This window comes from Oncorhynchus clarkii, chromosome 26 (assembly GCF_045791955.1).
Source record: "Oncorhynchus clarkii lewisi isolate Uvic-CL-2024 chromosome 26, UVic_Ocla_1.0, whole genome shotgun sequence".
Lineage (NCBI taxonomy): Eukaryota > Metazoa > Chordata > Actinopteri > Salmoniformes > Salmonidae > Oncorhynchus > Oncorhynchus clarkii.
The window spans coordinates 3,045,774-3,060,629 of NC_092172.1; the positions used below are offsets into that span (position 1 = coordinate 3,045,774).

Below are 14,856 nucleotides of genomic sequence, written 5' to 3' on the forward strand. Positions count from 1 at the left end.
CTCTCCATCTCTCTTCCTGGCTCTATCCTTTCCTTTGTTCCACTCTGCTCTCCTCTCTCATTTTCTCCTTCCATCTCCCCTCTTGGCTCCCTCCCTCGTGCATCCATACCTCACTCCCGGGATTCTGCTTCTTCTCTGTCTTGTTAAAATGACAGCTTAAGCATTTAAAGAGTTAGCTAACTAAAAAAGTTACATTTAATTCAGGCTGATTTGACGTTAGATAGCTAATTTAATGTTACCTGACACTCTTGTCCCTGCTTTTCCTTTCTCTTTTGCTGCTGTGGCTGGAAATATTTAAATAAACTAATCTGAGAAAAAAAATCAAATCGAATGTAGCTATCTTGCTTGCACTTGATACAGTTACAAACGAACCAACTAGCTAACTTGCTTGACTAGTAACTTTAGTTAACCATGTTTCTATCTTCAACATACTTGTGGATATTGGATAGCTTATTGCCGTTACAATTGTGGCAGCAATATTATAGATCTAAAATATGTTAGAGTTTTTAGGTTAAACCTAGTTTATGTAGTTTAGTTAAAACATTCTACTGCAATGGTTTTATAGGTAAGAGCTATGGAAACAATCAGTCTACAGATCCCTTGTCTGTATTTTAGATTGTAGAACCCAGAGTGAAGGGCTTGAAAGAATGAAGTGTCTGGTTTTATGTATTGATTTCGCTTACTTTAATTGAAGCCATAATCTAATGCTTACCTTAAAATGTAACGATAATTATCAGTGATAAGAGGGAATGTGAAGGAAAATATGTTTGTGCTTTTCTAATAATCAATTCGACTGGGTTCGTGCAAGTGACTGATTCATCGTGCCTGAGAGGAATCCTCAATATTAGAATAAGTAATTTGGCAGTACACCCAGAACATTGTTTTGTGAAGTGAAAGGGGTGTCTCAGTTTCACAGTCTCAGCTTGGAGAGAAGCCTTGTGAGGTATTGGTCAGTCACATGCATGAAACAAATGTTAATGAGTTTGTTGGAACTTCTCCAGCTTGCTGATAAATTATTAATTTAATATTGACTTCAGGTGTCCCTGATGGTAATTTCCACGACAAGTATCTTACCTCAAGTTGTTGTAGCATACTTTTGTTTACTGGTGATGAATCATGCTGTTTGTTCTCGATAATTCGGTGGTTTGAGGCAATTCGCTTCAAGGAGGTTTTTTTTCAAAGTCGCTGAAATTCTTATGTATTGGTTTTTGAAGCATCGTCAGGTCAGCACCAAGTGCACATCGTTAGTCTAATCAGGATTCACAAAGATTAACTGGTTAGTCCTTACTTACCTTATTCTAGGACTCCCTAGTCTAGAACTAATTAATCTGAAGTTAAGCAATGTATCTTCATGGCTACGGACGTGAGTGCTACGGGTCTATAGTCATTTAGGCAGGTTGCCTTTGTGTTCTTGGGCACAGGGACTATGGTGGTCTGCTTGAAACATGTTGGTATTACAGACTCAATCATGGACATGTTGAAAATGTCAGTGAAGACACCTGCCAGTTGGTCAGCACATGCACGGAGCACACATCCTGGCAATCCGTCTGGCCCCGCAGCCTTGTGTATGTTGACCTGTTTAAAGGTCTTACTCACGTCGGCTACGGAGAGCGTGATCACAGTCGTCCGGAAGAGCTGATGCTCTCATGCATGCCTCAGTATTGCTTGCCTCGAAGCGAGCATAGAAGGGATTTAGCTCATCTGGTAGGCTCGTGTCCTTGGGCAGCTCGCAGCTGTGCTTCCCTTTGTCGTCTGTAATAGTTTGCAAGCCCTGCCACATAAGACGAGCGTCGGAGCAGGTGTAGTATGATTCAATCTTAGCCCTGTATTGACGCTTTGCCTGTTTGATGGTTCATCGCAGGGCATAGCAGGATTTCTTGTAAGCTTCCGGGTTAGAGTCCCGCACCTTCAAAGCCGCTTCTCTACCCTTTAGCTCAGTGCGAATGTTGCATGTAATCCATGGCTTCTGGTTGGGGTATGTACGTACAGTCGCTGTGGGGACGACGTCCTCGATGCACTTATTGATAAAGCCAGTGACTGATGTGGTGTACTCCTCAATACCATCGGAAGAATCCCGGAACATGTTCCAGTCTGTGATAGCAAAACAGTCCTGTAGTTTAGCATCTGCTTCATCTGACCACTTTTTCATAGACCGAGTCACTGGTCGGATTTACCAAATGGAGGGCGAGGGAAAGCTTTGTACGCGCCTGTGTGTGGAGTACAGGTGATCTAGAATTATTTTCCCTCTGGTTGAACATTTAACATGTTGATAGAAATTTGGTATTACTGATTCCCTGCATTAAAGTCTCCGGCCATTAGGAGAGCTGCCTCTGGGTAAGTGGTTTTCTATTTGCTCATTTCCTTATACAGCTGACAGTGCGGTCTTAGTGCCAGCATCAGTCTTTGGTGGTAAATAAACAGCCACAAAAAGTCTGACTATAAAAAAAAAAAACTCTAGGCAAGTAGTGTGGCCTGCAATTTATCACAATATACTCTACTTCAGGCGAGCAAAATCTAGAATCTTCCTTAGATTTCATGCACCAGCTGTTTACAAATACACACAGACCGCCCCCCCTTGTCTTACCGGAGTGTGCTGTTCTATCTTGCCAGTGCAGCGTATATCCTGCTAGCTGAATATCCATGTCGTCATTCAGCCACGATTCCGTGAAACATAAGATATTACAGTTTTTGATGTCCCGTTGGTAGGATATTCGTGATCGTACCTCGTATAATTTATTGTCCAATGATTGCACGTTGGCGGGTAGTATTGACGGTAACGGCAGCTTTCCCAGACGCCTTCTCCGGGTCCAGGCATCTGGCTCTTTGTCCTCTGTACCTGGATCGCTTCTTCTTGCAAATAGCGGGGATGTCGGCCCTGTGGGGTGTTTGGAGAATGTCTTGTGCGTCGTCCTTGTTGTAGAAAAGTCTTTGGCTAATCCAAGGTGAGTAATCGCTGTCCTAATATCCAGCTCTTTTTCACAGTAAGATATGGTTGCAGAAACATTATGTACAAAATAAGTTACAAATAACGCAAAAAAAAAAACGTAATAGCACAATTGGTTGGGCGCCCGTAAAACTGCTGCCATTTCTTCCGGCGCCATTTTACATGATCTCTATGAAAGTGGAGTTTCACTTTTCCACACTGACCATAGAACAATGATGTGCACCTGTTTGGACAATAATCCACACATTTTCATATAAAGTGACCATAATTTACAGATAAAGAAGCACTCAAACGATAACGCATCTCCTCAAAACAGAAATCACCTGAAACTATACAGTGGAAATTCCCTTTATTATTATAGACAAGTTCTACAATTGCATGAGTTGGAGTAAATCAGAGATTACGGTACAGGTATGTCATAGTACGTATTCCAATAGAATTAGGATGCTAGAATGGACATGAACCTTCTTATGGTGGAACAAAGGTCAGCCATTTTGGTCAGGGAGGTGGCCAACCATGGTTCGCCAGTGCTGTGAAATAATGAATTTGAAGAATGTATCTGCACTGTATGTTTGTTAGCTAGCCAGCTTCATAGGAATGATTCAATACATTTTTCAAATTAACTGCCAATATGACAACATTCCATTCAAACAATGCAGTCAATCCACAGCCTGTCTCAAAAAAGTTGTAAATGCAACAAGTATTGACATGGTATCATATAATAACACTCCAAGAAAACAAATGCAGACATTTATGGTATTTTTCCATATATATTATAGAGCAGGGCTCGCCAACCATGTTTCCGGAGCGCTACTGTCCAGTAGGTTTTCACTCCAACCCTAATCTAGCGCAACTGATTCAAATAATTAGCTGGTTGATAAGCTGAATCCTTTTAGTTACAACTGGGGTTGGAGCAAAAACCTACAGGAGGGTGGCTCTCCAGGAATAGTTGGACAGCCCTGTTTTAGAGGCTATTTATACACAGCATTCACAGTAAACCCGTATAAAAACTATACTTATAATTATATTACAATATTTTAAGTTCACAATTCTAATACACAATTTCTGAAATCAAATGCCGTACTTTTCTTTTCCTGCATAAGAAAAATCAGGATTATGCCTCTACTGCCATCAATTTCAATTAGACTGGTTTGGATTTCTCCCTGACCAATATAGATGGGGTAAAGAGGTCAATGGAACGCAGACCGTGGGGGATAAAAAGGACGCCTGCTTGGCGCACATTCAAATCTGATCGAACAAAGTGGGTATTCATCAAATCCCTCATTATTGATGTATTGTAGCAGGCCCAGAATGTGGTTACTAAAAGGCAGATTTTGATATATTTGGATGTTTACGCTGCATAACATTTAGAAGTAGTTCCTTTTCAGGTTTAGAAGAAGTAACTGCTAAATGCTACCTCCCGTTCGTATAAGCTGGTAGCACAGCTAGCATAGAGAAATCGGTGGTGGTAGTCAATTGTTTTTAACTGAAATCCAGTTGATTATTAATATTTGTTTTACCTCAACAGTGTGAAATACACAATAACAGCCTAAAAGTAGGAACATTTTGCTGGGGGGCAATGAGAAGAGTTGGGATCTTTTCTCTACGCATTTCCATTGTTTTGGTTGAGATCCATTGACCTCGTTACTGCTTCTATGGCTGCTATTTTAACCACATTCTGGAGCTTTGAGGGCTGTTTATGACATAGCCCCTCTAGTAATTTAATAGGATCTATGAGTATTCCTATGAGTTGGTACACCGGAATAACGTGTCGAAAACCTCCAGGAAACAACCCTCACCACCCCCAATTGCTATGACAGAGAGGGGTCAATGTCAGTTCAGTTAGTGGGAAGGTACTAAAACATCTTGCCTGAGTACAAGGACATCTTTTATACCTGTAAAAGGTCCTGGGATAAGTTAAGGTGGGAGGGAGAAAGGGACAAGACTGTAACCGGGTTAAATAACGTGCCATTTGTGTTACATTTAGGGCAAGTGGGGAGATAATAGTTGATTATGGAGAGTGCCTTTCTTTAGTCACTTTCAAGGGGTTGGGCCACCATTGCAACATGGTTAAGGGCTGAAAGAAAGGGAACACACTATGGGGTGTTGACTCGGTATATCTCAATAGTCTGATGTGACTTCATCTCTGCTCATTCAAAAGAGCATGATAGGCGGAAACACCCAGAGAATTTCTTGGTTTTCAAAAATCTTGTTCTTCACATTTCCCAGACAAAGGAGAAGTGACGAGAGGAAGCCATTTCAGACGATTGAGATACACCCTTCAGGTGTGTATTTAGTAGCTACGGCCAAACAGAGTGTAGTACTGGGCGGCCTCCTTGCCGCTGACACACATCTGGCCCGGCTGCAGGGGCTTGAGGGGCTTGAAGGGGATACACAGGCTCTTTGCACCCATGGAGGGGGCACCGGGCTCCAGATCCTGGTCCCTGGAGAGGGGGGACAAAGAGACAGGATAGGGAGTTGACAGATGTATTGAGCTTCATTCTACATTTGCTAACACTTCACTAAGAGACAATGCATATTGATGCGATTATAAAGAAGACTTGTCATACACATGTACAGCGGGGAGAACAAGTGTATGATAACCTGCAAAATCGGCAGTGTTTCCTATTTACAAAGCATGTAGAGGTCTGTAATTTTTTTATCATAGGTACACTTCAACTGTGAGAAACGGAATCTAAAACAAAAATCCAGAAAATCCCATTGTATGATTTTTAAGTAATTAATTTGCATTTTATTGCATGACATAAGTATTTGATCACCTACCAACCAGTAAGAATTCCGGCTCTCACAGACCTGTTAGTTTTTCTTTAAGAAGTCCTCCTGTTCTCCACTCATTACCTGTATTAACTGCACCTGTTTGAACTCGTTACCTGTCCACACACTCAATCAAACAGACTCCAATCTCTCCACAATGGCCAAGACCAGAGAGCTGTGTAAGGACATCAGGGATAAAATTGTAGACCTGCACAAGGCTGGGATGGGCAACAGGACAATAGGCAAGCAGCTTGGTGAGAAGGCAACAGCTGTTGGCGCAATTATTAGAAAATGGAAGTAGTTCAAGATGACGGTCAATCCCCCTCGGTCTGGGGCTCCATGCAAGGTCTCACCTCGTGGGACATCAATGATCATGAGGAAGGTGAGGGATCAGTCCAGAACTACACGGCAGGACCTGGTCAATGACCTGAAGAGAGCTGGGACCACAGTCTCAAAGAAAACCATTAGTAACACACTACGCCGTCATGGATTAAAATCCTGCAGCGCACGCAAGGCCCCCCTGCTCAAGCCAGCGCATGTCCAGGCCAGTCTGAAGTTTGCAAATGACCATCTGGATGATCCAGAGGAGGAATGGGAGAATGTCATGTGGTCTGATGAGACAAAAATAGAGCTTTTTGGTCTAAACTCCACTCGCCGTGTTTGGAGGAAGAAGAAGGATGAGTACAACCCCAAGAACACCATCCCAACCGTGAAGCATGGAGGTGGAAACATTCTTTGGGGATGCTTTTCTGCAAAGGGGACAGGACGACTGCACCGTATTGAAGGGAGGAGGGATGGGGCCATGTATCGCGAGATCTTGGCCAACAACCTCCTTCCCTCAGTAAGAGCATTGAAGATGGGTCGTGGCTGGGTCTTCCAGCATGACAACGACCCGAAACACACAGCCAGGGCAACTAAGGAGTGACTCTGTAAGAAGCTTCAAGGTCCTGGAGTGGCCTAGCCAGTCTATAGACCTGAACCCAAAATAAAATCTTTGGAGGGAGCTGAAAGTCCGTATTGCCCAGCGACAGCCCCGAAACATGAAGGATCTGTATGGAGGAGTGGGCCAAAATCCCTGCTGCAGTGTGTGCAAACCTGGTCAAGAACTACAGGAAACGTATGATCTCTGTAATTGCAAACAAAGGTTTCTGTACCAAATATTAAGTTCTGCTTTTCTGATGTATCAAATACTTATGTCATGCAATAAAATGCAAATTCATTTCTTAAAAAATCATACAATGTGATTTTCTGGGTTTTTGTTTTACATTCGTCTCTCACAGTTGAAGTGTACCTATGATAAAAATTACAGACCTCTACATGCTTTGTAAGTAGGAAAACCTGCAAAATCAGCAGTGTATCAAATATTTGTTTTCCCCAATGTACGTATGTATATATGCATCACGGTCATTGAGAGATACTTGAGTGATACGTACTTGGCAGTGGTCTTCTTGATCCAGTCTTCACACTCGATTTCTCCACAGAAGGGGATCTGGACAATCTGTGGACATCCCCCCAAAAATTTAAATAAATAAAACGGTCAGTGTGTTTGTATTAGTTAAGCCAGCCAGAAGTGAAGAAAAATGTCAGGAGTGGGACTGCCCCACTTCCCAAAAAATACTTTATATATTTGTTTGTTACTCCTGTCAGTTTTCTTTAGCTTAATTGAAGAGATAGTACAGTGTGATATACAGGGAAGGGTGAGTCAAAGGGCAGTGGGCCGGATACAAACCTATGAAGACTCTGGCTTACATGTGTTCCGGGGTGAGCGGCTGTAACCGCTGTAGCACACAGGCCATGAAGACTTCATCTCTGATGTAGGTTCAACATATAAACAGTGTAACTCACCCTGCCCTGGTCCAGGTCTTTCTGGAACTGTTCCATAGAGTCTGCTACCACCATGTGCTTGTTCAAGTCGTCTGATGCCCTGCGACACAGAAACATTTGATATTAGTCCAGGATTCGACAGGTCACGTGTGTGTGTGTGGTGTACATTAGCCCCAGTGCAGTAGCTGAGAGAGATACACACAGAGACCGAGAGAGACGCACAGAAAGAACGCAAAGCAGAGAGCATGTACAGTCGTGGCCAAAAGTTGAGAATGACACAAATATTAATTTCCACAAAGTTTGCTGGTTCAGTGTCTTTAGATATTTTGTCAGAAGTTACTATGAAATACTGAAGTATAATTACAGGCATTTCAAAAGTGTCAAAGGCTTTTATTGACAATTACATGAAGTTGATGCAAAGAGTCAATATTTGCAGTGTTGACCCTTTTTCAAGACCTCTGCAATCCACCCTGGCATGCTGTCAATTAACTTCTGGGCCACATTCTAACTGATGGCAGCCCATTCTTGCATAATCAATGCTTGGATTAATTTGTGGGGTTTTGTTTGTCCACCCGCCTCTTTAGAATTGACCACAAGTTCTCAATGGGATTAAGGTCTGGGGAGTTTCCTGGCCATGGACCCAAAATATCGATGTTTTGTTCCCCGAGCCAATTAGTTATCACTTTTGTATTATGGCAAGGTACTCCATCATGCTGGAAAAGGCATTGCTGAAAAGGCATCTTCACAAGGTCCTTTGCTGTTGTTCTGGGATGGATTTCCACTTTTCACACCAAAGTACGTTCATCTCTAGGAAACAGAACACGTCTCCTTCCTGAGCGGTATGACAGCTGCGTGGTCCCATGGTGTTTATACTTGCGTAGTATTGTTTGTACAGATGAACGTGGTACCTTCAGGCGTTTGGGAATTGCTCCCAAGGATGAACCAGACTTGGAGGTCTACAATTTTTTCCCCTGAAGTCTTGGCCGATTTCTTTTGATTTTCCCATGATGTCAAGCAAAGAGGCACTGAGTTTGAAGGTAGGCCTTGAAATACATCAAGTGTACCACAGGTACACCTCCAATTGCCTCAAATTATGTCAATTAGCCTATCAGAAGCTTCTAAAGCCATGGCATCATTTTCTGGAATTTTCCAAGCTGTTTAAAGGCACAGACAACTTCTGACCCACTGGAATTGTGATACAGTGAATTAATCTGTCTGTAAACAATTGTTGGAAAAATTAATTGTGTCATGCACAAAGTAGATGTCCTAACCGACTTGCCAAAACTATAGTTTGTTAACAAGAAATGTGTGGAGTGGTTGAAAAAACGAGTTTTAATGACTCCAACCTAAGTGTATGTAAACTTCCGACTTCAACTGTATGTGTGTGAAGCATGTGTATATGCTGATAATTCTTATACTGTGTATGTGTGTTACCTAGAAGTTGGCCTTGTTTCCTCAAGTGTGTGTTTACACACTTGTATGAGTGTGTGAATGTACATGCATTCTACCTCTTGAAGAGGTTGGTCTGGATGTCCTCCAGTAGCTGTGTGAGCCTCTTCTCTGTGTCGGCCTCGGGTAGGGTGATCTTCTCCCCTGTGTCTCTCCTCACGGCCACACACTGACCCTGCTTCAGATCCTTAGGACCCACTTCCAGACGAATGGGCACACCCTTAGAGGGATGGATGGAGAGAGGGAGGGGAATAGAGATAGAGAGATAGAGATAGAGAGAGAGAGAGAACAAGAGGGAATGAGAAAGAGAGAAAAAGACGGAAATAGAGTGAGACCTTTCCCTTTGATTAGACACTTAATATTGGACTGATGAGAAGTTCATCCCTGAAATCATCTAATTGTCAGTAGTACAAATATATCCACAGGATCCATGGAGATGGGACAGGAGGTCCATGGACTACAGGTTCACGGTGGCAGTCATTTCGGCCAGTGCGGTCCATTGTAAAGGAAGCACTGAATGACAAGGCTACAAACCCCTAAAAGGGGATTTTTTTTTTGTGTACGACCCCAGTGGGAATCGAACCCACGACCCTGGCGTTGCTAGAGCCACGCTCTTACAAAGTGACCCAAACATGGCCAGGAGTTGTGGTTTTACCTTGAGCTCCCAGTGGTTGAACTTCCAGCCAGGGGAGTAGTTTTCTCTGAGGTCTGCCTTGACTCGGATCTCTCCCCTCTGCAGCCGTGCCAGGTACTTGGAGCACTGGGCCAAGAGAACCTCTTTCTCAGCCTCGGGCAGGGAGGCTGTGATACCACATGGGATGATGATCACCTGGGTGAGAAGAGGAGCAGGAAAAGATGCAGAGTTAAATCAATTTGAATTGACACTGAATTTACTACTTGACTCATGCTTATAAGGGTTGTTTTACAAATCTAAATGATTGACCTTTTTCCATCATTGTAAATAAGAATTTCCTGGTAAAAATAAAAAAACGTACCTGGAGACATGCGACTTTGGGGGGCAGCACCAGGCCCATGTTGTCACCGTGGACCATGGTGAGTACGCCGATGGTGCGGGTGGTGATGCCCCACGAGTTCTGATATGCCAGCTGCTTTTCACCTGGCTTCTTGGGGTCCTCGAACACAATCTCAAACATCCGGGAGAAGTTCTGTCCCAAGTGATGGGACGTGGCGCCCTGAGAGGAAGAGAAACATTTAGCTTGGTTGTTTTCTTATTGTTAAAAAGCAGGCCTGGGTTAAATTACGATATAAAATCTTTCAAATATATATTTTTTCCTTTAGCTTACCTGGAGTGCCAGGTGGGTGGGGTTTGCACTTTGGGGACTTTTCTATACATGTTCATTGCAACAGGTAAGGTCAGTCAAGCACAACTAAAGTATTTGAAATTACATTTGAACCCAGATCTGTAAAAAAGGCATGCCTAAGAGATGTTTCTCCACTGTGTGCTTTAGTTCGACTGCTAAGTACTTGTTGACTCCTTTAGTCTGCTCCTAGATATTTTCCCCCTTTGGTCTGTACATGTCTGAATAAACTTGATAGGTGTAAGCACTCATGTGGAAGGCTCCAGCTATTTTAGAAGAGTTTCCTACATATTGCTTACAAGGGGGCCAGGAAAAGTGGGTTTCATCCAAGGTTCTAGTTTATGTTTGGCTGTTAGAATCTAAAAAATTTATAAAGATCATCTTGCTCACCCTAAATATTCTCCCTAGGCGTTTACTCCATAAAATTATAGGGAGCATATAGTGTCCGACTATCCTTATTCATTTTTACACAAGTGTACTTACTACTCTGTTAGTCAGCACTTCTACCCCCCCCCCCCCCCCCTCCAAATTGGTGTGCGCTTCATTCAATTCAGGTCTGATCGTCTAATTAAGGCTCCAGCTATTTTACATATTGCACACACCTACTCCCATTGAAACGCCATTGACTCGATCCAGAATTTTCATGCCCATCAGATGAGTTCTGGCGGAAGTCATTCATTATTAATGGAGCAGTCTGCAACGCAACGTTGGGGATGCCGCACTAGGCTGCGTTGCATTCTGTGTACAACATGGTTTAAATACCTTCAACTGGTGCGTTGGTTTACCGTGTGGTGGTACAAACGGATGTTTGTACCACCAGCTTGCTTTTCTACTTAAAAAGCGTAGCACATCAAATTCACATGCGCCCGTGAAATGCTTGCTTACAAGCCCTTAACCAACAATGCAGTTAAGAAAAATTGAGAATTTACTAAAAAAACTGAACTAATAAAAGAAAATAGAACATTTTCAAATAATTAAAGAGTAACCAAATAAACAGTGACGAGTTTATATACTAGGGGTACCGGTACAGAGTCAATGTGCGGGGACACAGGTTATTCGAGGTAATATGTACATGAAGGTAGAGGTAAAATGACTGCATGCATGGATAATAAACAGAGTAGCAGCAGCGTAAAAATGGGGGGGGGGGTCAATGCAAGTAGTCCAGGTAGCCATTTGATTAGCTGTTCAGGAATCTTATGGCTTGGGGGTAGAAGATGTTTAGAAGCCGCCTGGACCTTGACTTGGAGCTTGCCATACCAGGCAGTGATGTAACCAGTCAGGATGCTTGCGATGGGTGCAGCTGTTGAACTTTTTGAGGATCTGAGGACCCAAATCTCCGGAAGGGGAATAGGCGTCGTCGTGCCCTCTTCACGACTGTGTTTGGACCATGACAGTTAGTTGGTGATGTGGACATCAAGGAACTAGAACCTCTCCACCTACTCAACTACAACCCTGTCAATGAGAATGGGGGCGTGCTTGGCACTCCTTTTCCTGTAGTCCACGATCATCTCCTTTGTCTTGATCAGGTTGAGGGAGATGTTGTTATCCTGACACCACACTGCCAGATCTCGGACCTCCTCCCTATAGGCTGTCTCATCGTTGTCGGTGATGAGGCCTACCACTGTTGTGTCGTCTGTAAACTTAATGATAGTGTTGGAGTCGTGCTTGGTCATGCAGTCATGGGTGAACAGGGACTACAGGAGGGGACGTACAGGAGGGGCCCCCATGTTGAGGATCAGCGTGGCGGATGTGTTGTTACCTAACCTTACTACATGGGGGCAGCCAGTTAGGAAGTCCAGGATCCAGTTGCAGAGGGAGGTGTTTAGTCCCAGGGTCCTTAGCAAATGATGAGCTTTGAGGGCACTGTGGTGTTGAATGCTGAGCTGTAGTCAATGAATAGCATTTTCACAGCTGTTCCTTTTGTCCAGGTCAGCGCGGAGTGCAATAGAGATTGCGTCATCTGTTGGTCTGTTGGGGTGGTATGCAAATTGGAGTGGGCCTAGGGTTTCTGGGATAATGGTGTTGATGTGAGGCATTTAGGCAGGTTTCCTTTGTGTTCTTGGGCACAGGGTCTATGGTGATTCTCTGATCCACCTCTATGCAGACAATACCATTCTGTATACTTCTGGCCCTTCGTTGGACACTGTGTTAACTAACCTCCAGACGAGCATCGATGCCATACAACTCTCCTTCCGTGGCCTCCAACTGCTCTTAATGCAAGTAAAACTAAATGCATGCTCTTCAACCGATCGCTGCCCGCACCTGCCCGCCCATCCAGCATCACTATTCTGGACGGTTCTGACTTATATGTAGACAAATACCTAGGTGTCTGGTTAGACTGTAAACTCTCCTTCCAGACTCACATTAAGCATCTCCAATCCAAAATTAAATCTAGAATCGGTTTCCTATTTCGCAACAAAGCATCCTTCATGCTGCCAAACATACCCTTGTAAAACGGACTATTCTACCGATCCTCGACTTTGGCGATGTCATCTATAAAATAGCCTCCAACACTCCACTCAGCAAATTGGATGCAGTCTATCACAGTGCCATCCGTTTTGTCACCAAAGCCACATATACTACCCACCACTGCGACCTGTATGCTCTCGTTGGCTGGCCCTTGCTTCATATTCGTCACCAGACCCACTGGCTCCAGGTCATCTATAAGTTTTTGCTAGGTAAAGCCCTGCCTTATCTCAGCTCATGGGTCACCATAGCAGCACACACCCGTAGCACGCGCTCCAGCAGGTATATTTCACTGGTCAACCCCAAAGCCAACTCCTCCTTTGGCCGCCTTTCCTTCCAGGTCTCTGCTGCCAATGACTGGAATGAACTGCAAAAATCACTGAAGCTGGAGACCCATATCTCCCTCACTAACTATAAGCACCAGATGTCAGAGCAGCTCACAGATGCCTGCACCTGTACATAGCCCATCTGTAAATAGCCCATCCAACTACCTTATCCCCATACTGTTATTTATTTTGCTCCTTTGCACCCCACTATCTCTACTTGCACATTCATCTTCTGCACATCTATCACTCCAGGGTTTAATTGCTATATTGTAATTATTGCACCACTACGGCCTATTCTTTGCCTTACCTCCTTTATCTAACCTCATATGCACACACTGTATATAGACTGTTTATTCCATGTGTCGCATTGCTTTGCTTAATCTTGGCCAAGTCGCAGTTGTAAATGAGAACTTGTTCTCAACTAGACTCCTGGTTAAATAAAGGTGAAATAAATAGTGTCTGGGTTAGAGTTCCACTCTTTAAAAGTGGCAGATCTACTTTCTATCTCAGTGCGGATGTTGACTGTAATCCATGGCTTCTGGTATGTACGTACAGTCACTGTGGGGACGACGTTGTCGATGCACTTATTGATGAAGCCAATGACAGATGTGGTGTACTCCTCAATGCCATCGGAAGAATCCCAGGAACATATTCCAGTCTGTGCTAGCAAAACAGTCCTGTAGTTTAGCATCTGACCACTTCCGTATTGAGTGAGTCACTGTTACCTCCTGCTTTAGTTTTTGCTTGTAAGCACAAGTAAGGTGGATAGCGTTATGGTCAGATTTGCAGATTTGGGTGAGGGAGAGCTTTGTACACGTCTCTGTGTGGAGTAAAGGTGGTCTAGAGTTTTTTTCCCCTGGCTGCACATGTAACATGCTGGTAGAAATGAGGTGAAACGGATTTAAATTTGCTTGCATTAAAGTACCCGGCCACTAGGAGCGCCACTTCTGGATGAGAATTCTCTTGTTTATTGCCTTATACAGCTCGTTGAGTGTGGTCTTAGTGCCAGCATAGGTTTGTGATAAAATAACATATATGTTGAAAGATAATGATAAAATAATTACACTCTGAAACCTTATAACTGTATGAAATTGATTAGAATCATACAATTCTAATCTGATGTGTGTAGTTTTAGTCGGAATTAGGTTAAACAATGTATCTGTATAGTGGAAAAACACAGACTGTCTGAGCAAGGTGTTGCTTAGGATTTGAACTTGTATGTGGGTGCCTAGGAAAATAACGAAGAACAATTAAAACTGTGTTTCTACCGACCTGGCTAGGCCTCTGAGGAACCTATGAGAGCATAGGGAGTACTTCTCAAGGTTTCCCTAATCTCGGGGGAATGGACTATAGAGATAAAACTCACCTACTGTTTGTGTGGATGGAAGTATGTGCGTAGGATACCTACTGTTTGTGTGGAAGTATGTGCGTAGGATACCTACTGTTTGTGTGGAAGTATGTGCGTAGGATACCTACTGTTTGTGTGGAAGTATGTGCACAGCTATAGAATGGATGTCTTTGCATAATGGACTTTAGAATGTTCTCTGAATAAACTGTACTCTTTTTGCATAAGCTGAGTCTTTGACTAATTATTATTAAACCCATGGTCTTACAGATCTGGGGGATTGGTCAGAGCTATTGATTGTCAGTTATTATCATTGGGATTGAAAATTCTCGTGACAGTTTATGGTAAATAGTAGATAAACTATTGGTAAATAGTGTGGTCTACAGCTTATCACGAGACTACCTCAGG

The 14,856-nt window shown here is 43.3% G+C and overlaps 1 protein-coding gene and 1 non-coding gene across 3 annotated transcripts in view; both read right to left on the reverse strand.

Annotated features, from left to right (window-relative positions):
- Positions 1-3,278: 3,278 nt before the first annotated feature.
- The window catches only part of LOC139384451 (bifunctional glutamate/proline--tRNA ligase-like), a 58,696-nt gene continuing 47,118 nt past the window's right edge, over positions 3,279-14,856 (reverse strand). For both annotated transcript variants that reach the window (XM_071129217.1, XM_071129218.1), the window contains exons 29-34: positions 9,988-10,185; positions 9,648-9,821; positions 9,052-9,212; positions 7,565-7,643; positions 7,153-7,217; positions 3,279-5,388 (exon numbers count right to left, since the gene is read on the reverse strand). In XM_071129217.1, coding sequence (XP_070985318.1) covers positions 5,238-5,388; positions 7,153-7,217; positions 7,565-7,643; positions 9,052-9,212; positions 9,648-9,821; positions 9,988-10,185 — 828 coding nt within the window. In that variant the 3' untranslated portion in view covers positions 3,279-5,237. The remainder of the gene's footprint in view (positions 5,389-7,152; positions 7,218-7,564; positions 7,644-9,051; positions 9,213-9,647; positions 9,822-9,987; positions 10,186-14,856) is intronic.
- Positions 9,389-9,523, reverse strand: LOC139385322 (small nucleolar RNA SNORA5). Its single transcript, XR_011628943.1, has one exon. It is a non-coding gene; the product is annotated as a small nucleolar RNA SNORA5 (small nucleolar RNA).